At 41.2% G+C, this 25,218-nt stretch overlaps 1 protein-coding gene across 1 annotated transcript in view; it reads left to right on the forward strand.

Annotated features, from left to right (window-relative positions):
• INTS11 (integrator complex subunit 11) overlaps positions 1–25,218 on the forward strand; it is a 519,827-nt gene that overhangs the window by 318,154 nt on the left and 176,455 nt on the right. Inside the window, exon 11 of the mRNA XM_044063605.1 lies at positions 7,256–7,418. Within this exon, the coding sequence (XP_043919540.1) occupies positions 7,256–7,418 (163 nt within the window). The remainder of the gene's footprint in view (positions 1–7,255; positions 7,419–25,218) is intronic.

A 25,218-nucleotide genomic window follows, 5' to 3' on the forward strand; every position in this document is an offset into this window, starting at 1 on the left:
ACCCCAGCACGTGGTGCTGCTAGGCCTCCTGCAGCCATGTCTATTAAGGCCTTCGCCAGGGCTAAAGCAGCCAAATCTACTAAGTCAGTGCCTGTTAAACCCCCCTCAACCAGGCCCACTTCTAGTTCACAAATGCTTACTCTGGCAGAAGATTTAATATCCTTAATTAGGGATCTCAATCTCACCCAGACAGGGCCTCTCAGCCCCAGAAAAGAGACCTAGAGCAGAGCCCCTCGAGCCTGTGTCCTCTGATGATTCTGTGGAAGACTCAGATATTACAGACCAGCCAGAGGCTCCTTTCTCCAATTTTGAGGACTCAGATGCTGAAGAATCCATTCCAGCTGCTTCCCACCAGAAGAATTCTCCTTTGGGGAAACCTTACATGCCATGAGAGAAAAATTCCAATGGCAGGAACAGGATTTTTCAGACTCCAGAAAGAGACTTAGGACTTTTCTGCACCTACCACAACACAGGCCCTTAGCTATACCTCCTGTCCTCTCTGTTGTGGACGATGCATTTAATGATGTTTGCACTGCACCAGATTCTTTACCTCCAGCACCTGCCAAACCAGATAGATTTTACAGGGTGCCAGACACTCATCATCACCTATACAAGGCCCCTCTTGCAGATCCCGAAACTATATCCCAGGGCCCTAAGGCAGTAGCCTCAACCACAGCAAAAAACCCTATTCCTTCTGAAAGGGAAGCCAGGTCTTTAGACAGATGGGGCAAAAAGGTTTACACCTCTGCTACTCTCTCAGCTAGAGCTTTAAACTGTCAGTTTCACATGATACAATACCAAGAGTTTATGCTTGATCAGTTAACTAAAAGCTAGCCTCTGATGACCCTATAGATAAGAAAAGTCTATTAGAAATGGTAAATAACATACAACAGGTTAGTAACCATTCCTTAAAATGTGGCTATGATGCACTGGAGGCTTCATTTAGATCAGCCATGACTGGCACAGTGATAAGAAGACATGCATGGTTGAAGGAACAAGTTTTACCGGATCATGTTAAAGCTAAGTTATTAGATGCTCCTATGGATAAGACCAGTTTGTTTGGTACACCTGCCCAGCAGGTAATGAAGAAAATGGAAGAAAAGGCAAAATCTGTACAAACGGTTAAAGATTTCTTGCAGGTTCAGCCCCAAGGTTTAGCAGGAACTGGCCTGCCAAAATTGGTCCTTTCCTGACTCCACAAGATCCCAAAGGGGCAGGAATAGACGCTCCAGAGGCAGAAATCAATCTAGAGGGGTGCCTACAGAGGACGACAGTGGCAAGGTAATAACAGAGCCACAGGCACAGCCACTACCACTACAACAGGGCAATCACAGTGACTTGATTCTAACTCCGCCTACCAGGGAACAAATAGCAGCACCCTTAGGCGGAAAATTAACCTTATTTTCAAAGAACTGGCACTATATCACAAAAGACAAGTGGATTTTGCAAACCATAGACCAAGGTTACCGGTTCCACTTCCACACTATACCAGTCAAAAGAGGAATGCCAAACCTACCTCCAAATAAAAAACAGAAGCTCTACAGCAGATAATGCAATTAACAAAGATGAGAGCTGTGGAAAGAGTACCAATAACAGAACAAGGCAAAGGATTCTACTCCAGACTATTCCTAGTTCCAAGAAAGGAAAAAGTTGGAGACCTATTCTCGATCTGTCCACCTTAAACACATACATCATTGTCCCAAAATTCAAGATGCTGACCCTACAGCAACTTCTTCCCATGCTGGGCAAGGAGTGTTGGCTGGTAACTCTAGATCTCAAGGAGGCATACCTGCACGTCCCCATTCGACCAATTTGCAGAAGATACCTCAGATTTCTTGCAGGATCAGAGCACTATCAATTCTCAGCATTGCCCTTTGGCTTATCTACTGCGCCCAGAGTATTCACAAAATGCCTGGCATCAGTAATCGCCCACTGCAGACTACAGGAATCCAAATTTATCCATACCTGGACGACTGCCTGCTACAAGGGGACAACAAAAGCAAGCTGACAACAGATTTACAAAGGGTCATTTACTTGCTACAAGCACTGGGATACACAGTCAATTTGCAAAAATCAAGGCTGATTCCATCCCAAACAAGGACATTCTTGGGCGGAATTGGACACAGTAAAACAAATGGCATTCCTAACTGCAGAAAAACAAAAGATCTCCTCTTTACTTCTTGGCACTAACAAACCACAGCAAACTAACAGCAAGAAAAGTTCTGCAGGCCTTGGGCTTCATGGCATCATGCATAATCTTGGTTCCACATGCCAGACTACATATGAGAAAACTACAGTGGTACCTAAAGAATTTATGGTCCCAACACAGGCACAGCCTAGAAGCAGAAATTCCACTAATTCCATGCCTAAAACAGGAGTTCCTATGGTGGGCTCAAGCATGCCAGTCAAACCCAGGCTTACCCTTTCACAAATATCAAGCAAGCCAAACCATCACAACAGACGCCTCAGACCTAGGATGGGGGGCTCACATGCTGGACAAATGCGTGCAAGGATTGTGGACGCAGGACCAGCTTCACCTGCACATCAACCTAAAAGAAATGCTGGCAGTAAAACTGGCAATCCAAAAATTCAGACCATTTCTCAAAGAAGGCCATTTGATGATAAGGACAGACAACAATCACAGTCATGTGGTACATCAACAAACAGGGAGGCACTCATTCATACCCCCTATGCAGAATGACTTTGGACCTTTGGAACCTGGCACTCAGCTACAACATCCAGTTACAGGCAATGTTTGTACCGGGAAAGGAGAACACTCTAGCAGACATGTTAAGCAGAACCACCTCGGATGCTCACGAATGGATGCTACACCCGGACATCTTCAAGACCATCGCAAAGAAATGGGGAATGCCACAGATAGATCTATTCGCTTCCCTCTCAACCACCAGCTCAAAAATTCTGCACAAGGACATTCCATCCACTTGCATCGAAGTGGATTCGCTCTCCTTCAGCTGGAAAGGCCTGACAGCATATGCATTCCCACCTCTTCCTTGATACACAAGGTATTACTAAAAATCAAGGAGGAACGTCCAAGGATAATCCTGATAGCTCCAAACTGGCCAAGACAACACTGGTACCCATTGCTGAGGAGCATGTCTCGGGACAAAATGTGGTCAATACCCCTGATGCCTTTGATGTTAACTCAGAACAACTACAGCATCATGCATCCAAACCTAAAAACGTTGCAGCTGACTGCATGGCACATCACATAGCAGCAACTATTCCAGATCTCTCCCAAAGGGTTAAAGACATTATCCTTGAAGCCCGCAGACCTTCAACAAGAAGAAACTATGCAGGGAAATGGAAAAGGTTTGTCATTTGGAGTGCTGAAAGAGGGAAGGATGTGTCGAATATAGATATGGCTAACATTCTGGAGTACTTGGCAGAGCTTCTACATACAGGCCTGTCCTATTCCTCCATCAACACATGCATCAGCTATTTCAGCAGAATACAGCTTTGATCCACCTGTCTTCTCACATCCTCTACTCAGGCAGTTCCTCAGAGGGATCAAGAATGTAAAACCTCCTAGGAAACCACCACTGCCAGCTTGGGATTTGAACTTTGTGCTAGAAAAGTTGACACTTGCACCTTTTGAACCAGCAGCAACAGCAGACCTACAGCATCTTTCATGGAAAACTGCTTTCCTACTGGCAATAACCTCAGCAAGGAGGGTTTCTGAACTTCAGGCCCTAATGGCAGTACAACCCTTCCTAATCTTCCACCAAGACAGAGTGTCCATGAGGACTAATCCTACATTTATGCCTAAGGTGGTATCCAGAGTGTCCTTAAACCAGGCAATCCACCTACCTACCTTCTTCCCAACCCACAAAACAGAGGGGAAAGAATGCTGCATACCTTGATGTACACAGACAGCTACGCTACTACCTGGACAGAACAAAAGTAACAGAAAACTGACCAGCTTTTTGTAGCCTATGCAACAGGAAGGAAGGAAAAGCAATTTCCAAACAGACAATCTCCAAATGGATAGGAAATTGCATACGATTCTGTTACTCCTTCCATGGAAAACCAATTCCACAGAACATACGACCTCATTCTACAAGAGCAACAGCCACTACCACAGCCTTCTTACGAGGAGTGGCAACCAAGGACATTATTGAGGCGGCTACTTGGACCTCCGTGCATACATTTGCCAAGCATTATAATTTACCTCTGTATTCCAGATCCCGAGCAGGGTTTGCCACTGCTGTACTGCAAGGGATCCTAACCACACGATAATCTATTCTTCCTCCGCCCGTAGTTGGCTATGGTATTCTACCCAGTTAGTTATGACTGCAGATGCATCCATGAAGGACATAGTACAGTTTTGTACCTACCATAAATGTAGATGTCCGAACTGGATAGCATCTGCAGTCAGGATTACCCTCCTCCTTCCCTCTGTGGTACTCCTAGGTATTTACCCTCCTAATAGCTAGCTGCTGGGGGGGATTCTTTTATGGTGTATTTGTTTGTATATATGTACATACATGCTTATTTTTTGTGTTTGCCTTCTATCCTTTGGGGAACATTGGCATTTTTACCCAAATTTAGCCTTCCAAGAGGGCAACTGGCATCTGGGGCAAGAAACACTGAAGAAAATGGCGTGGGCTGATGCCTTTATACCCGAGACCAGCAGAGATGACGCCGGGTGAAGTGCGACATCAGCCGAAGCCGGACCCGGACTTTGGAATCCGGCCGACCGAAGGGCTGCCTGACGACAGGACAACCCAGTTGTTATGACTGCAGATGCTATCCAGTTCGGACATCTACATTTATGGTAGGTACAAAACTGTACTATATGTATAATTTTTTGTTTGTTGAGAATCCCACAATTCCAATTATTCAGGGTTTACCCAAGGTGAATAAGGATTCTAAAAACCCACCCATGAGACCTATTGTCTCGGGTCGAGGGTGGATTACAGAACCTTTATCCATGCTAGTTGAAAAAACTTTGAGACCCATAGTGGATTCAAATATTTTCATTTTAAGGGATTCCAAACAATTTTTGTTAGATTTATATGAAGGGACCAAACTACTATCTGATAACCTTCCATATATAATGGTTACTATGGACGTCCAATCATTATTCACTAATATTCCTAATAAGATAGGGATAGAAAGCATCCAAACGTATTTGATTAAACATTCTAATATGTTAACTAGTAAGGTTGAATTTATATGTCTTTTGTTGGAGATGATATTGGAAAATAATATTTTTTTGTTCAATGAAAAGTTATATTTACAAAAGGAAGGCGTAGCTATGGGCACTTCATGTGCCAATAGCTAACCAACCTAGTGATGGCCCTGTGGGAAGAAGAAAAACTATTTTGTCTAGATTTATATCAGAAGTTTGTCTGTTTCTACAGACGTTTTGTTGACAATTTATTTTTTCTTTGGACAGGCACCACAGAAGATTTAGACAACTTTATGACAGAAGTTAATTCGTTAACATCTTTTTTGAAATTTACTATGACTGAATCTATTGATAGTATAGCGTTTTTAGATATATCTATCCAACGTCTAGATAATGGAAAACTTAATACAGGAGTCCATAGGAAACCTTGTTATAAAAATAGTCTATTGCATAGAAATAGTATGCACCCTGGTCACATTTTTTCAAACATTGTTAAAGGACAAGCCATTAGAGCCTCGAGGTTGAATCCCTTACAAAGTGATTATGAAGCAGAACTGGGTGATTTAAAAAAGGGATTATTAGTAAGAGATTATAAAACAACATAAATAGAACAAGGTTTTTTATATAAACATTATATTCGAATGGACAGGGCTTGCCCTATTTTTTCTGAAAAGGGTGGGAATATTTATAAGGAAGTTAAAATGAATAAATTTGATATCACTAATAGACAGCAAAAAGTAACTTAATATATTATACCCAGGATATACAAGCAATTAAAAATGTTATTTCTAAACATTGGGATATTTTGACTGTGAACCCTGAAATAAGAATTTAGTGGGGGAACAGCCACGATATATCTTTAAGAACAAAAAGAATTTGCACTGGTTGTTATGTTTCCCTAATTCAATACGGACAAATGTGCCTAGTACTAACTATGGAACCGAACCATGTAAGAAATGTAATTTTTGTTCTTATATCTCTGATACAAACATGTTTGTGCACCCTAATACCTCACAAATTTTTACTTTTAAGATAAATGCAACTTGTGACACAGAACATTTAGTATATCTTGCTATTTGCATGGAATGCACTGCGTTTTATGTCGGAAAAACCAATAGAAAATCAAAAAATAGAATTAGGGAGCACATTTATCAAATCAGAATTAAATCTGACATTGATGCACTTTCTAAGCATGTTCTGCAGAATGCTTCAAAACATAGTTTTAAGTTTATGGCAATACACATTAATACACCTAATGATAGGGGAGGAGACGTAAGAAACCAAACAGAATGTATAGAAACTAGGTGGATCATTAGATTGCAGGCTCATATATTTCCTGGCTTAAATGAAAAAATTCCGTTGAAACCAACACTTAAAGGCAGAAGAATGAGATACAAATGAGTCTATATTAGTATTATAACTCTAACAAATATTTTATAAGGGATATGTTTTATACATATATATATTATTAGACATATATGTAGGTTTTAGAATATTGTTTATATAGATGCACAATATCTTTAGTACTTGTATATGTATAATTATGTTTATATATGTTCTTATCTGTATATTTGTTATGTATATATTTTATACTTGTATATTCATGCATTTTATTTGTTCTGTTTTAAATAATTGTTTACTTAATTGGCAATTTATTGTATTAATTGATTTAGCTTTTGAGCTATATATTCAGTTGCTTGAAAGATGAATTTGTGATGGTTTGAAAAAGCTACTCAGCGAAAGCGCTTACCATTTATTCTGAATAAAAAGTTTTTATCATAAACTTTTTGGCCTTTGATGGTGGAACATTTTGGATATATATGAAGAGCTTTTATGGTCTGAATCGACTTATGTGCTGTGCCTTGCACTGTGTTTCCGTTTTTTGAATTTTGATATCGGGTCTGAACAGACTTTGCGTACATCCTGATAGGATAGACTGTCTGCTTGGTTTGATCCTGAACGTAATTCATTATTTTCATCTGATATTTAACTGTGTGTTTTCACAAATATATCTGAGTACTTATTGTTTTCATATAGAGCAGAAGTTGTCTTTTTTAGATTTTTCTGTACAAAAACTTACTCTAGTCTGTTTGCTTGCTGCAGCTTGAGGTGAAGATGCAGGTGGAGTACATGTCATTCAGTGCACATGCTGATGCAAAAGGAATAATGGAGCTGATACGACAAGCTGAGCCTCGCAATGTGCTACTAGTCCATGGAGAGGCAAAGAAGATGGCATTTCTGAAGCAGAAAATAGAACAAGAATTTAGTAAGTGTTGCAGCCTGAACTGTATAACTGAATGTGGGCAGGGCTTTTTGCTTTTTAGGATACAAATCATGTGACATACGCCCGTTCTGGAGGATGTGAAGTTAAAGTGTTATTATATCACCCATTTGATGTCGTATAATTTACAAGGACCTTATTTTAGTTGACTTGGCCATACATAGCTTTGGTTTACCAGATTTAATGGAGTTACTGTCCTGGTATAGTTTGACTTCTGCAGTCTGCATTCCAAGAGCTGTGTAGCACCCACTTGCTGACTGGAGTGGAATCCTTGGGCTTTTGGTTATTTACCCACTCCAGGCTTCTACGTGTGGAATTTACTTGCAGCTTGCCTGAGGAATTTCCCAGGCCATGCTGGATTTAAGTAGGAACAGAAGAGCTAGCTTTTTGAGTTGGCATATAAAGTTGTCTTCTCCATATTTTTGCAGTCCAGCTAGCATGTCTGAGAGTTCCTGCACTTACCTTTATTTGACTTCTCATAGCTATTACTTGTAGGAATTCAATGTGAATATTCTTAATAGGTTCATACTAGCATCATGACCACTATGGCCCTTACAAGCCTAGCCACTCACCCCAAACCATTTGTGTCCAGAGCATCATCAGTGTCTGTGAGGCATGTTAGCTGGGAGGTAAACTAAGGATTTGTAGGTGGGGTGTTAGGATAATACTTTTAATATTGGCTGCCTTTGTCCATAAAGACATGGGGGCCAAACCATGGGTGAATTTATGACTTCCTGTCCAGTTGTCAAGGTTTTGTTTGAATAGGGTCAGAGAAAAACTTTGTGTTACATGGATGGGCAGCCTATTCCATAGTGTGGGGGACCATTTGGCACGCCTGTCTGTCCACTACATTCTGTTTGTCAAAAACGAAGTTCAGATCCCTGGATCGGGGGGGGGGGCGGTGTTTGTTTTGCACATGTGCAACATATCCATCAGGGATGGGTCTGAGGAGGTCCTGTAAGCCAGACAAAGATCTCTTGTCAGCAGTCTGTTGGAGACTGAATACACAGACATGTATTCAGTCAGTGTAGGACAAGGGTATCCATGCCCTGAATTCTCCTGGGGAGAAACCTTTGTGGAAGTTCCAACTGTTGCAGTTGTCTGGTTAGATATATGCTAAAGGGTGCATTGTATTCAGTGACAGGTCTGAAAAGGGCCAAGTAGAGCAGTACTATAACTTCTTTGGACCTGGACGCTATATCCTTACCTCTAAGTTGGGTGGCATACAATGTTTTCCTTATCTTGGCTACATGCTGGTTGAAGGCCAGATTACTGTCTATATATGGTCCCAGATCCCTTACTACTGAGTCAAGTTTTAGGAGTATTTTATGGCTGAAGTAATTAACATGGGTTGACAGTTTCCAGTGAGCATTATAACGTGTTTTTGCATTAAGTTTTAGGCCATGGCTTTGGTACCAGTCATTTGTCTGTTTTTAAACCCACTTACAAGAAGTTAATGTCTTGGGTGCAATAAATAATAGCTCCCAGTTTTCAGTCATCTCCAGACTTGGTGAGCCAGAGACCTTGAATGTTAGCCTTGACTTCCAAGAAGTAGATGCCAAACAAGAGTTGTTAGTCCAGCACGGAGCCCTGAGGTACTCTTCAGCTGACCAGACTTTTGGTGGAGGTGATGTCACCGTTCCTGGCTTCTTGAGTCCTGTTTGTGAGCCAGCCGGCAGTCCACTGAGTTATGGAAGCTTTTTGCTTAGCTTGGAGACCTTGTCAACAGTGCCCGAGTTGGGGTATTTCATCCAATGCCTTAGACAGGTCAAGATACACAGTATGCACTGTTTTTCCCTTGTCCATTGCCTTGGTAACTCTCTCAAGAAGTCTACGAGGTTTAGTAGGCATATGACCTTCCTTTAAAGCCAAATTGGGATGGTTCCACTGTCTTTAGGTTGCCAAAGTTCTTGTTTATAATTTCCATGATAATTTATTCCATGGCTTTGCATATTAAGCTTATTAATCTGATGGGTCTGTAGTTCCCTTGGCTGGGTGATGATCTGCCCTTGTGGAAGGGATTGAGTGTGGATGAGGGTCTGCCCTTGTGGAAGGGATTGAGTGTGGGTGAGGGTCTGCCCTTGTGGAAGGGATTGACTGTTCTGGTCCTCCACTCACTTATAATGTAGCCTGTTTCAAGGCTGTAGTTGGAGTGCCTCAAGTGGTCCTGAAAGGTCATATTTTATACTATTCAGGAGGCAACCGGTGGTGATTGGCGCCATAGAAGTGGTGGTGCTGGCTTTAGCAAGCCCTGCCAGTACCCGGTCTATGTTACTAGCTGGTGAGGTATGTTGGAGGGAATTTCACCTGGTGCATCTGGGGGGGGGGTGTGGAGGGCGAAGTTTGAGTTGAATTTATTAGCTGGTAGATTTGCTACATCAGCCTGATCAGTGAAGGTGGTACTGTTCTCCAATTCGGCACACTGATGTGTGTTACCTCTAAGGTTTCAGACATAGCTGGAGAAGGTGGTGTGATTTGTCCTAAGCCCGCAAGATTATTCTGACCTCATATTTTGCCTTTTCGGACTTAGACTTCTTAGTTTCTTGCTTAGTTTTATAATAGAACACTTATCTTTAAGGGAGTTGCCCTTCCTGATTTTGGCCATGAGTTTTCTTCTTTTGTTATATACCATGGTTAGGTGAGGATTCCAGCAGTGGCATTTGTTTTTATTGTTTGTTTTGGGGTTGCTTCTGGTAGGTGCAACAGTCTCTGTGCAGCTGTTCATGTTTGTGTAGGGAATGTAAATTCTGTGATGGCTTAGTTGTAAATCTCTTTGTCTATGGTGTATAGGGTCCTGAGTTTGAGCCTTGCAAGAGCTGTTTATTTGTATCTGCCATGGCTTATTAGTAAATCACTTTGTCTATGGTGTATAGGGTCCTGGGTTCGAGTCTTGCAAGAGCTTTTTATTTCAGGGACACAGGAAAATAATTTTCTTGGGTGGCGAAAGCCAGGGTACCTTTTTGGCTAGGCTTGTATAGGCCCTAGGGCCAATAGCCTAGTACCTACCTATGAACCTATGATGTTGCTGTTTTATGTTATATATCCTTTTATCTTAAAGACACACTATAATGCATAACACTTACTGTATTAATTTTATACAATGCTTGGTTATAGGCACCTGTAGTTGAAGCTGATTTGACTATGTCCTTGGCCTAAATCTAGTTTCAGGTCTTACCATCTTTCCAGGTATTAGTAGTAAAATTTATCTCTCTGTTTTTATGAACCTGATACTTATCTGAAGCACTTATTTAAATATGTGATGTAAATGACGTGTGGACAGTGTCAGTTGCTTTTCAGGATACAAATTACATAACATATGCCACTTCTGGGGGATGTGAAGCTAAAATACCAAATTATCAGGCCCCCCTCACCCCAGAACCTATTTATACTAACTCTGAGATTGCCATACCTCAGAGAAAAGGGAATATTCTAAGAAATGACCATCTCGGATGTACTATTTGTTCTGTAAGTCTGTTTTTTTCAGCCATTAAGTATTATCATTATGAGACTCCGTCAAGTGAGTCCTGACATTTCAGATAGTTACCGGTCATTTGGGGGAGAGGTGTGTATATATATACATATATATATATATACATATATATATATATATATATTTATCACACATACACACACATGCACACAAGGTGCATTTGCTGGGATGATGACTCGATTGTGCTGGCTGCAGTAACTGGGACATGTGGAGAAATCTGAACCAAGTTTGCGGTCAGAAAAAAATGCTGAATTTTTCAGTACTTAAGAATAACGTGGTCTGCCTATTTAGCCAGGTTTTCTTACAGTCTGCTTTATGATAACATGTTGCATTCTAAGTTTCTAAATGAAGGTCTCTCTCAGCACAACAGTGTGAGAGAAGCAGACCAAATCATGCAGATCAGAAATGTTATGATTAACAGACGTGTTCCTTAAGTTGTATATTTTAAGAAAACAAATCTTATTGAAGTTACTGTGCATGTTTCACCGATTTTAAGTATTTGCTCACTAGGGAGTTCCAGCTTGGTAGAGCTCACTGTAGCAGATTCCAGGAAGACAAGATCTTAAAATATCAGTCTAGTAACACAGTGGGTGATATTTCAGACATGCAGTGGCACCTGTCTAGTAACAAAGTGGGCGATATTTCCGACATGCAATGGCACCAGTCTTGTAACACAGTGGGTGATATTTCTGACATGCAGTGGCACCAGGAACACAGTGGGTGATATTTCAGACATGCAGTGGCACCACTATAGTAACATAGTGGGTGATATTTCTGACATGCAGTGGCACCAGTATAGTAACACAGTGGGTGATATTTCCGACATGCAGTGGCACCAGTCTAATAACAAAGTGGGTGATATTTCAGACATGCAGTGACACCAGTATAGTAACACAGTGGGTGATATTTCAGACATGCAGTGGCACCAGTTAACACAGTGCATGATATTTCAGACATGCAGTGGCACCAGTATAGTAACACAGTGGGTGATATTTCAGACATGCAGTGGCACCAGTAACAAAGTGGGTGATATTTCAGACATGCAGTGGCACCAGTAACAAAGTGGGTGATATTTCAGACATGCAGTGGCACCACTGTAGTAATACAGTGGGTGATATTTCCGACATGCAGTGGCATCACTATAGTAACACAGTGGGTGATATTTCCGACATGCAGTGGCACCAGTATAGTAACACAGTGGGTGATATTTCCGACATGTAGTGGCACCAATCTAGTAACACAGTGGGTGATATTTCCGACATGCAGTGTAACACAGTGGGTGATATTTCAGACATGCAGTGGCACCAGTATAGTAACACAGTGGGTGATATTTCAGACGTGGTGGCACCAATATAGTAACACAGTGGGTGATATTTCAGACATGCAGTGACACCAGTGTAGTAACACAGTGGGTGATATTTCCGACATGCAGTGGCTCATGAGGAACACAAACACCATATGTCATGTTATAAAATACAGTCCAGATAGTGGCAGGAAGCTGTATGAAGCAGAAATAAAAAAACACTGAAAATGTAGGAGACGTGCAAATATCAAAAATCTCTGTTCTTTTACTTATTTATAATATACATTTGTTAACCAGGTTAGTCCAACTGAGCCAAGGGCCCAAAAGCTCCAGACAATTTATAGTCTTGCAAAAGATAAAACATACAATGTGATCTAATATACAAGCACATAAGTTAAACATGTAAGATACAGTTCATGCCACAGTATTCTATAATTCAATGAACATACCATTGCAAAAGTATACAGCAGATAAGAGGTACTCTCAATATGTAAACGAGAGAGCATTACAATAACTGTTGTGTTTCTAATATAGGAGGTTAAAAAAATGGAGTTACATGACGGAGAGAGAATAAGACAAAAAAGAAGAGAATAGATCAAAATGAAGTAGAAGATGAGTTAGTGAAATAGTGGTCATGTGGGGGTGTAGCATGGACACGACCAAGTCCTTTGTAGGTAGTGTTTTAGTTCTCATTTAAGCAGGTGCTTTTGGGAAATATTTCTTATATTGAAGGGGAGTGTGTTCCTATAACCTACCTATAAAAGGACTTTCCAGTGTTCTTTTTAAGTTTGTAGCCATCAAGGAAGTAATTCTCAGTTGAGCGAAGTTGTCTGAGGGGTGTAGTAAGATACTAGGTCTGAGAGAGAGAGGGGGGCAGGAAGAGGGATTATTTAGAATGGAGTGAGTGGTATGTAATTGAGGAAGCAGTCGTTTGTGAGAGCATTCAGGCCATTGAAGTGCCTTAAGGGAGAGACTGTGATGGGAAATGTAATGGAGATTAGTGGCAAATCTGGCTATTGGTCAGTGGTGTAGAGTGAATATTAGTAAGGATTGGGGCAGCGTACAGTAGACAAAGTGAGAGGAGTGACTGAGCTAGAGAAAGTCTGGAGGGAGGTTTAAGGAATTTGTCATCGATAATGGTACTGAGTAGTTTGGTATGAGGTTCGGATTTTGTTGTGCTAGTGTTCTAGGAAGAAAGCGAATAAGTTTAGTTTTTTTTTGTTAGGATTTAGTATTAGTTGATTGTCTGAGAACCATGTTTCGACAGATGAGAAGTGTCCTGGGTGTGCGTTAAGAGATCAGGAATGTTATGGGCAGTGGTGATAAGTGTAGAATAATCCACATATAGTAGTAGAGTTGATTGCTTACAAGCAGAATGAAGGTTGTTAGTAAAAATAGATCCTTGAGGAACCCCTGTGTTGACTGGAAGGTAGGGGGAGAAGACAGTTTGCCAGTGAATGGATTGTTACCTATTGGAGGTAACTTCAATCCTCTGTTAAACTTGTATCTTGCAGTGGGGTAAAGCCCCTCTAAACCTTCAACCCCCTTCCCCAAATGGAGTTAAATTGTCAGTATGTCAGCCCCCCACCCACAAAACATATATATATAAGTCTGAGATTGCCATACCTCAGAGAAAAGGGAATATTCTGTGATTCTTGAAATGTCAGTTACTGGTCATGTTGAACATATATATATATATATATATATATATATATATATATATATATATATATATATATATATATATATATATATATGGTGCATTTGCTAGGATGATGACTTAATTGTGTTGACTGATGAAATTGGGACGTGAGATCTCCACCTTCCTTGAGATATCCACATTCCGCCCCCACCCCCTCCCATTAAGGAAATCATGGTAAAACATTTCTTCAAAGCCAACTTCATGCTTCTTAAGACAGAAGTGGCGAACTTCATGACACCCGTGCAGATGGACAATACAGTTACGACTGCTGAATCCTACACAGATGCACTCTATAAGCACTTACACGAGTGCATGGATTGTGCTATCCCAAAGAGAACCAAGACGCTATCCTCCAAAAAAAGGAAGCCAGTCTGGTGGTCCCCTGCCATAAACAAACTCTACAACAGAGGGAAGAAACTGTTGCAAAAGAAAGTAAAATTCCATGAGTGGAGGAGTTCCCTGATCAGCCTCAGTAAGAAGCTCCTCCAAAGCTAGCTATGAAAACAAAATCGCCACTGATTCTAGGGACAACCACAAACCATTCTAATAGCTGTGTCAAGAAACTCAGTGGCAACACCCAGATCTGCTCTGAGTTGCAGCACGACAGCATGAAAATTACAGAACCAACTGATATTGCCAACGTCCTGGCAGATAGGTTCACTGCTAACTTCACCACCTAAAGGGCCCATATCTATACAGGAAGAATGCAGAGTCCCTGTAATCACAACTACGCAGGTAAAAGCTGCACTCTCTAAAGCCGAAAACACAGCATCCATGGGACCGGACAACATCCTTGGCTGCGTTTTACATGAACTTCAGAACGAACAGGCTCCCCACCTAAGCACCATTTTTAATCATAGTCTCATATCAGGCTTTGTGCCCACTGAATGGCACGCAGCAACAGTAATCCCACTCCACAAAGGGGGAGCCACCACTGATCCTGGGAACTATCGCCCTATTAGCCTGAAGAGCCTGGTCTGTAAGGCCATGGACTGTATCATCACGGAACTCTTAAAGGCATTGGTAACCTCCAAACTCTGGACCCCACCCAATTCGGATTTGTGAAAGACAGATCATGGATCCTGAACCTGATCGACTTCTTTGAGGCAGTCACCAAAGCTATAGATGAGGGTAAGGTGGTTCACACAGCCTATCTTGACCTCTCCAAGGCTTTTGACACCATCCGCCATTCTGGAATTATAGCTAAATTCACTAAACTAGGTATAAATGCCTACATCACAAGATTGGTTGCCAATTGGCTCACTGACAGAACCCACACTGTAAAAGTTGCAGACTCCAAATCTGACTTCAGACCAGTGACAAGTGGAGTACCACAGGGTTCAGTCCTATGACCTCTCCTGTTTATCATCTACTTCTCTGAAGTACAGACTAACATTGAAGGCCTTTGGCTAACGAAGTTCGCAGATGACTGCAAACTAGGAGCCATAGTTGAGTCCCCAAATGATGTGGACATCCTACAGAAGGGCTTCACTGAGACAGATGCCTGGTGTCAGAGCCATGGCCTCAAGCTCAATGCCAAAAAGTGCATTGTCATCCCCTTTGGTAAAAACTCTGTACCCATGAACTACCACATAGGCGGCAGTCTACTTAACACCGAATGTGTGATAAGAGACCTTGGGACCCAGGTGGACAGTACTCTCTCCTTTGATAATCACATCACCACAGTAGTCAGGAAATCCTTCAACGTGGCACACCTCTTCACAAAAGGGTTCTCATCAGGAAAAAAGAGGTCATTGTTGCCCTCTACTCGACACTCATTAGACCCATTATAGAGTACAACGCCCCTTTTGGAATGTACCTCACAAGATCTGCAGCAGCTGGAAAGGCCACAGAAGTACCTCACAATGAGGATTACTGGCCTCAAACAGATGCCCTACACTGACCGTCTCAAAAAACTCCAGCTTTACTCTATAGCATATCGCCTACTCCGAGTTGATTATAAAGCTATGTCAAACCCAGAGCTGTTAGACATGCTACACCTAAAGAAATACCAATCCCTCCGAGCTGCACACTCTAGGGACCTAAACCTTGTCACCACAATAAACAAGACATGCTGGAGGCATAGATTCCTTTGCCAGAGACTTCCCATACTCTGGAACAAGCTACCCATCTATGTCAAGCAAAGTTCCTCATTAGCACTCTTCAAGAAAAATCTTGATAAGTGGATGGGAAATAGGAAATACACCCCGGTGATCACTTTGGTGGTTCTGCTCGACAGGGGCACAGGAAAATAACTTTCTTGGGTGGCGCAAGTCAGGGAACCTTGTTGGCTAGGCTTACTTAGGCCCTTGGGCCAATAGCCTAGTACCTACCTATGAATAACCCAACACCCTAATAATGGGTGATTTCAACTACACCACCATTAATTGGCAAAACTACTCATGTACCAACTCTTTTGCTCAACATTTTCTGGAATTCATAAATTACAATGCCTTGGATCAACTTATCCACACCCCCACCAGGGGCACCAGTATCCTAGACCTGGTCATTACCAACATGGGCGACCGGTGTTCCACAGCAGAGGTCAATTCCTCGTTGGTCAGATCCTACCACAAGCTAATCAGCCTAGACATTCACATCTCGCCCCCACACCCACATTAGGGAAACCACCATAAAAAATGTCTCCAAAGCCAACTTCACCCTTCTTAAGACAGAAGTGGCAAACATCATGACACCCATGCAGACTGGCAATAGAGGTACGACTACTGAATCCTACACAAATGCAGTTTATAAGCACTTAGAGTGCATGGATCGTGCTATCCCTAACAGAACCAAGATACTATCCTTCAAAAAAAGGAAGCCAATCTGGTGGTCCCTGGCAATAAACAAACTCTACAACAGAAGAAAATAACTATTGCAAAAAAGAGTAAAATCCCATGACTGGAAGAACTCCCTGGTCAGCCTCAGTAAGAAACTGAGATTCCTCATAAAATCCTCCAAAGCTAGTTATAAAAACAAAATCGCAACTGATAAAGACCAGCACAAAGCATTCTATAGCTATGTCAAGAATCTAAATGGCAACACTCAGATCTGCTCTGAGTTACAGCACAATGGCACTAAATATCCGGAACCAACTGATATTACCAACATCCTGGCAGATAAGTTCAGTGCTAACTTTACCCCCCACCCCCTAAAGGGCCCATCTCTATACCGGAAGAATGCAAAGTTCCTGTAATCACAGCTGCACAGGTAAAAAGCTACTCTCTCCAAAGCCAAGAACACAGCATCCATGGGACCTGACAACATCCTAGGCTGCGTTCTAAATGAACTACAGAATGAACTGGCACCCCACCTAAGCACAATGTTCAATCATAACCTCACCTCAGGCTTTTGCCCACTGAATGGCGCACAGCGACGGTTATCCCACTCCACAAAGGGGAGCCACCACGGACCCCGGGAACTACCGCACCATTAGCCTAACCAGCCTGGTCTGCAAGGCCATGGAATGTATCATCATGGAACTTATAAACAAAGACATTGGTAATCTCCAATCTCTGGACCCCACCCAATTCGGGTTTGTAAAAGGCAGATCATGTCTCCTAAACCTGATTGACTTCTTTGAAGCAGTCACGAAAGCCATAGATGAGGGTAAGGTGGTTCAAACAGCCTATCTAGATCTTGCCAAGGCTTTTGACACCATCCCCCACTCTGGAATTATAGATAAACTCACTAAACTAGGTATAAATCCCTATGTCATAAGATGGGTTGCCAACTGGCTCACTAACAGAACCCTCACTGTGAAAGCAGCAGACTCCAAATCTGACTTCAGACCAGTGACAAGTGGAGCACCACAGGGTTCAGTCCTGGGTCTTCTCCTGTTTGGTATCTACTTTTCTGAAGTGCAGGCTAACACAGAAGGTCTTTGGCTAACGATGTTCACAGATGACTGCATACTAGGAGCCATAATTGAAATTCCTAACGATGTGGACATCCTACAAAAGGGCCTCACTGAGACAGATGCCTGGTGTTAAAGCCATGGCCTCAAGCTCAGTGCCAAAAAGTGCATTGTCATCCCCTTTGGTAAAAACTCTGTACCCGTGAGCTACCACATAGGTGGTAGTCTACTTAACACCGAATGTGTGTGATAAGAGACCTTGGGACAGGTGGACAGTAGTCTTTCCTTTGATAATCACATCACCAATGTAGTCAGGAAATCCTTCTATGTGGCACCACCTCATCACAAAAGGTTTCTCATCCAGGAAAAAAAGAGGTCATTGTCCCCCTCTACTCGTCATTCAGACCCATTATAGAGTACAATGCCCCTTTTGGTATGTACCTCACAAGACATCTACAACAACTAAAAAGGCTGCAGAAATACCTCACAAAGAGGATTACCGGCCTTAAACAGATGCCCTATGCAGGCCGTCTCAAAAAACTCCAGCTTTACTCTGTCGCATATCGCCTAACATAGAAAGCTATGTCAAATCCAGAGCTTTTGAACATCCTTCACTTAAAGAAATCCCAATTCCTCCGACCTACATGCTTTAGGGACCTAAAGCTTGTCACCACAGTAAATGGAACATGCTGGAGAGATAGATTCCTGTCCCAGAGACTTCCCATACTCTGGAACAAACTACCTATCTATATCAAACAAGGCTCCTTGTTAGCACTGTTCAAGAAAAATCTTGATGACTGGATGGGGAATAGGAAATTCAACCTGGGGATAACCTCTGTGACTCTGCTCGACAACGGCACAGGAAAATACTTTTCTTGGGTGGCGAAAGCCAGGGTATGTTTTTGGCTAGGCTTGTATAGGCCCTAGGGCCGATAGCCTAGTACCTACCTGTGAACCTATGAAATCTGAAAAGACTTTTAGCAGGGGGGCAATGCACCCCCCCCCCGCTAATTATATATACCAACCCCAAGATCCCACTACAGTGGGGAAAATGTCATATTGCTTGATCCCCACTGTATTGCAAGCTCAGGACAATTCTCTGTTTAAGTGAATAAGGATATTTTCAACTTTTAAACAATCACGTGAAATTCAACTATTTTAGAAGTTGATCTTTTAACATAGACCCCTATAACCTTTCCCTATACCACTTCACTGAATTTCAATTCACTCAAAAAAAACCACTGAAAGCTCAAATCACTGAAAACTCATTTCACTGACTCACATTTCACTGAATGTAAGTACTGTTGGGCAAATAAAACATATATGCCCTTTTCCCCACTGTAGTGCAGTCCTGAAGTTAGTATATATAGTTGGGGGTGAGGGTCACAGCCTCCCACATTGTGGGGTGAGGGGAGCATATCACTTGGAATTAGATGGCTTGATAAGTTTGTTTCCAATATGTGTCTTACACAAATAATTGTGTAATTCTGTTGCCATTATTGCACTTTATGTTATTTATTTATTTTATTTTATTTTACATTTGATGACAGGGCTAGTCTAACTGGATACATGTCCATTTTCAGTAGAGGCCCGGGGAGAAAAGCTCCAAGCATCTGCAGTGAGTAAACAATACAATATATAGTAATAGTCAAGTGGATTCGCTACATAGTACATTAGCTAGATAGGTCAGAACAAATGTTTACAGAGTAAGTTAGTAGCTTTAAGCTAAGATTAAATACAGAGAACCAAAAACATGAAGTTTTTTTTTTTTTTTAGTACTACAGATAGGTGAGATAAAACAGAAGAGTAGAAAGTTATAGGGAGAGCAGGAGGTGAAAGAGATATCAGTCTGGGTTGGAGCAGGGACATAGCCAGTGAGTTGTAAGATATTCTTTCAGATGCTTTTTAAACAGAATAGTGAAAGCAAGGGAGGAAAGTTCAGTAGGAAGCTGGTTCCAGATTTTACCTACTGTGTTGGTGAAAAGTGAGTCTCCTGCTTTGTTATTTGATTTAATAGTGGAAACTAGAAGCTTATTGGATGAGCGTAGCATACCAAGATTTTTGTAGGGTGAAATCAGGTTAGTGAGGATAGGGGTATTTTTAGGGTGGTAAAGGATTTTTTGGGTGATAACAATTTGTTGATAAAGTAGTTGGTTCTGCAGTTCTAGCCATCCCAGTTGTTTTAGGTTAAGACAGTGGTGAGTTCTAAAGGTGGTGCCAGTGGTAAATCTGGCTATGTTATTGTAACTGGTGGAAAGTTTGGTGAGATTGTTTTTTGATAGATTGGTATATATTGCCGAAGCATAGAACAGGGTAGACATAAGGTGGGTCTGGGCAATAGTTATTCTGGCTGAAGGGGAAAGAAAAGGTTTGATTCTGTAAAGAGTGCCTAGTTTTTTGTTAACTGACTTTATGGTAGAGTTAATGTGATCATCAAAAGTAAGGTTATTATCAATTGTTACTCCTGGAAGACGGGTTGAAGTATCTGGGGATATGTTGGTTGCATTGTTGGAGGTTAATGTGAAGTGCAGTTGAGGTGATTTATGAGTTGGAGCAAAGAGTAATAACTTTGTTTTTTTGGGGTTCAGGAGGAGGCAGTGTTGCATGAACCAATTTTCAACACTGCTAAATACTGTTTGGGTGAGAGACTGCAGAGAGGTTATGGACTTAGCTGAACAAATTAAAGTGGAGTCATCTGCATATTGTATGCAGGTGGCCTGAGGAATTTTGGTATGTAGGTCATTGATAAACAATGAGAAGAGTAGGGGTCCTAAAATAGAGCCTTGGGGTACTCCAGTGTTCACAGGAAGGGATTTTGAAAGATTATTATCCCACAATACTGCTTGTTGTCTGTTTTCCAGATAGGATTTAAACCAATTTAATGCTTGTGGGTCAAGAGATTGGGCTTTTAGAATGTCTATAAGGATATTATGGTTGACCATATCAAAGGTTTTTGAAAGGTCAATAAATAATGCAGAGGAAAAAGTGTTATTGTTACGATTTTTGTTTATGGAGTCAGAAAAGGACAGAAGGGCAGTTGTTGTGCTATGGAAAGGCCTAAAGCCATGTTGGCAGTTGGCAAGTAGATTATTTTGGAGAACGTGGTTAAGTAGTTGTCTGTGTATGCACTTTTCTATTATCTTAGCAATTGGAGACAGTAAGGCGATAGGCCGAAAGTTGGAGAGTTCAGTAGATGACCCACCCTTATGTAGAGGGATGATGTGGGATACTTTCCAAATGGAGGAGATTTTGCTTTCTAAAATTGTTCTATTTATAAGGGTGGAGATGGGATAGGCAATAGCTTTTACTGCTATTTGCACGTATTCAGCTGGAAGACAGTCAGCAGAAAGGGTGCATGGTTTTAGTTTTTGAAGGAATTTGCAAATGAGTGATATAAGTATTGGTTGTATTTGAAAGGTAGGCGATGGAGTCTTTGTGGTATTTAATGGGGATGTGGTAATAGGTGGTAAAGTATTGGCTAGGGTTTGAATGGCTTCAGTAAAGTAGTTATTATGTCCATTCATTTTATTTGTTGCTTACTTTATGGATTGTCTAGTGTATTTTTCATGGTAACTTTGCGTACATTTGTCTAATATATTTTATTTTCATTTATAGGATTTTAGAAGATTATTAGGCTAATGGTCCTGGGACCCTTACAAGCTTAGCCAACAGTTTATCTCCAAAAAGAAACCTCAGTCAGCACTTGTCACCCCTCTCAGTGAGAGAGATAGGTAGAACCCCTGGAACAAATTTGTGGTTTCCCATCCACTCATCAAGGTTGTGCTTGAAGAGGGTCAGTGAGGTACTCTGTTTGACATGTATGGGAAGTCTATTCCAGAGACTGAGCAGCCTCTAGGAGATAAAAAGGTTATGTTGATGTTGCATATTAGATTCAAGCCTTTTGAATGGGTAATACAAGAGGAGTTAGACTTTACAGATATGGAGCATCTCTAGTAAGGCAGAGTTTGAGATTGCCTTGTAGGTGAGAGACAGATCGCCTCTGAGCAGTCTGTACAATACGGAGTAGAGTGATAGTGATTTGAGCCTGTCCACATAGGACAGTTGTTGGAGGACATGGATTCTCGTTGTGAGGTATTTCTGTAGCCTTTCCAGTTTGTGCAGATTTTTTGAGAGGTACATACCAAACGGGGCGTTATACTCAATTATTGGTCTAATGAGGGAGGAGTACAGGGAGGTAATACCCTCCTTTTTTCTGGATGCAATCCCCTTATTTATGAGATGAACCAAGTAAAAGGCTTTTCTGACCTCTGCAGCTACATGATGGTCAAATGTGAAGTTGTCATCAACCTGGAGTGCCCAGGTCTCTCACCAAACGTTGTGTGCTAAGGGGTTGCTGTTGATGTGGTAATTGGTAGATACCATGTTTTTGCTGAATGGTATGATACATTTTTATATTCTTCTACACTTTCACATTTTTTGAAAGAGCTTTGGACTTGGTCTTTATACTAGAGTTGATAAATGATGGAATAAACGGGCATAATGGTATGTGGAAGGCCATTGTATGTACATTAAGTATTGAAATGGGAATACTAATCTTCTAGGCAGAATTCCAGTATCATTTTGTTGATATTTGCCCACAGTTCACTTTAGTCACTCAAGTTCTCTACCTTTATAGAACAACATCCCTGTCAAATAAGGCGTAACTGGTACTAATACTGATTGTTTCTATGTAACTGGATGCATCATGCTAACTGTGTAACTAGTACTAATACTGACTGTTAATATGTAACTGTATGTATCATGCTAACTGTGTAACAAGTACTAATACTGATTGTTAATATGTAATGGTATGTATCATGCTAACTGTGTAACTAGTACTAATGTCAAAGGAAAAAACTTCAAAAACCAATTCATGTAAGGTTCAAGCAAGGCACCCTTTATTAACTTGCAGAAAGGAGACAAAGCATGCTGGCAGAATGGTTTGTCTGAACATTAATAATTAGTATGACATTTTTATACAGATCTTTCCATGTAACACAGAAATGTTACTTCTATTGCTGACGTAGTTAGACACAGCTTTCTGTATTGTTTTACAGAAAATGTTACTAGACTAATTGCTGACTAGTTGAGAATAACTGCTGATTTACAAAACATCTGAGAAAAACAACCTGGCCTTGAGGCTTATTTTAGCTCACCACAAACTTTCAATTCTTCAATTGTGCAGTTCTAATATATGTGTTACATTTTGCCTAGATTCAAGGTACATTTCTAGCTTAGGTACAAGTAATGCTGACTACGGTTTATACTTTGAAGCATCCATTGTGTTCTTATCAAAGCTTCTAGCAGCTGTGTACTTTCTCATGGCATAAGCATAAGCAGAAAATCAATAACTCTTTGTTAAGTCTCATGACACTAGTAGAAATGAATTGCTTCTTATTATTTTCATGACCTTAGCAGAAATCAAATGCTTCTTGTTAAGTTTCTAATAGCTGTGCAGATTCATGCAGTGTGAACAGAATAAATGTATTAACCCTTTTAAACCTTGAGTGTATTACTAATACATATTTTTCTAACATTTCCCCCTTTTAATACTTTTATTCTACTTTCAAAATAAGCATAAACAGTTCTTTTTCTTCCCCTAACTTCTTCCTACTCAGGATTTGCAGTTAAGAGAGTCATTCAGTTTAAACTTATGAAAGCATTTTCAAATTTTCAGCAATTATTCACGTTCAGCACCTTGGTATAAGGTTTCTGAAACTGACATGTCTATAAAGTCTTTAATCAGTCTTTTCATGCAGGGGATGCAGCAGCACATACATACCACCAGCAGGATCATTCCTACACAGATGGCAATCAGGATGTTCATTAGGATACTGCCCCACCCCCCAAACAATCTCTGGAAAAAGTCCGTCATTGGATTTGGTCCTGGCTTGGTCATAGCCGACACCTGCTGAATTACCTCAAGGTGATTGTCTATATCATGTTTGTGGTCAGCAATATACGAACAGCACTCCTCCTGGATTAAAGCGCAAGTACCTCCTCTCGCCGCTAGGGTGAAGTCAAGAGCCATGCGGTTTTGAAGCACTACAGTTCTCATGGCAGTCAGTTCATCAGTCACCAATTCTAGGGCAGAAAAGGTTGCATTGCTCATTATTTCGAGAAGTTTAGACAGTTTTCTCAGTTCCCAGATTGATTTCATTGCTCCATATGCTGGCAGTACACCTGCCCACAAGATGATGGTATCACCCAAGTCCATATGTGACAGTCCATTTTTCCCTAAACCCACAGCATGATGGTTTTTCCAGCCTGCATTGATTTGCCCCACTGGTTTGACAGGCTTCTTGATTTCTCGTCGAACATTCCGAATTTTCCCTTGAGGTAAAACTGCTGTGTGTCGTATGGCCGGAACCAGGTACCCCAAATAACAACTGCCGGACCAGTTCTCAGGTAACCACTTATATGCTTTCCTACCACATACAAAGTAGCAATCTTCTACTTTGGTAGTAACTTTACTATGTCCTGGCTCTGGATGAAACATTTTTTTGTCAACTATAATCAGTTGTTTATAAAGGTCAGCATTATGTTTTACTTCATCAGTTGTCCTAGGCTTCAGTTCAAAAAATGAATTCTAGCTTGTGTTGCAATAGGAACCTGTGCTATCTGTTTTATTGTAGCATCTATAGGGAACAGTCACATTGCAATTGCTCCAACCCACTTGAACTGTATCATTTTTGTAAAAACACACAGTCCCCTTCTGTCGAACAGACAAGTGCAATGCTACTTTATCTTGTGATGTGACATCTGATGTATTATACACTAAGATGTAATGTGATCCTATCTCGCCTACATTCTCTACAGATGGGTTTGGAGCCGATCCTCGGCTCCGACTCGGCCGCTATACAGTAGAACGCAGTCTCTTATTGGCTGAGTTACCTCATATCCCAGGATGCACCACTACCACTTCCCCAGATCTCGTTTGCCGCTTTCCAGCATAGACGTGGTCTCGGACTTGGCTGAGCTAAGTACCTTTAGTCAGAAAACTTTTTCTGTCTGAATTTTGGTAAAACTTACCCCAAAGCTGTTTTAACAGCTATTGTTGTTGTGTGATTGGTTTTTATATATTTTTTGTGGTAAATTGTGTTTGTTTGTTAGTTTACGGTCCCGTTTAAGTTAGAGGGGCTAGCCCTACCCTAACGGTCCCGTTTAAGTTAGAGGGCCCTAGCCCTACCCTAGGCGTTTAAGTTAGAGCCTAGGTTGTCTGTGTTAACTTGTTTTTTTCTTGTAGTCGGTGTTTAGTGTTTTTAGAACTATGTCTAAAGAACATAGACCATCCGGTTTTAAAAAATGTATTAAATGTAATTACAAAATGTCTATAACAGATGACCATTCCTTATGTGTTTATTGTTTAGGTTCCAAGCATCTTCAGGAGTCCTGTAGCGTTTGCCACGCTTTTTCCTCTCGCGTCCTCCAAGA

The sequence above is a fragment of the Protopterus annectens genome, chromosome 2.part1 (genome assembly GCF_019279795.1).
Source record: "Protopterus annectens isolate FY-2018-M chromosome 2.part1, PAN1.0, whole genome shotgun sequence".
In the NCBI taxonomy this organism is placed as follows: domain Eukaryota; kingdom Metazoa; phylum Chordata; order Ceratodontiformes; family Protopteridae; genus Protopterus; species Protopterus annectens.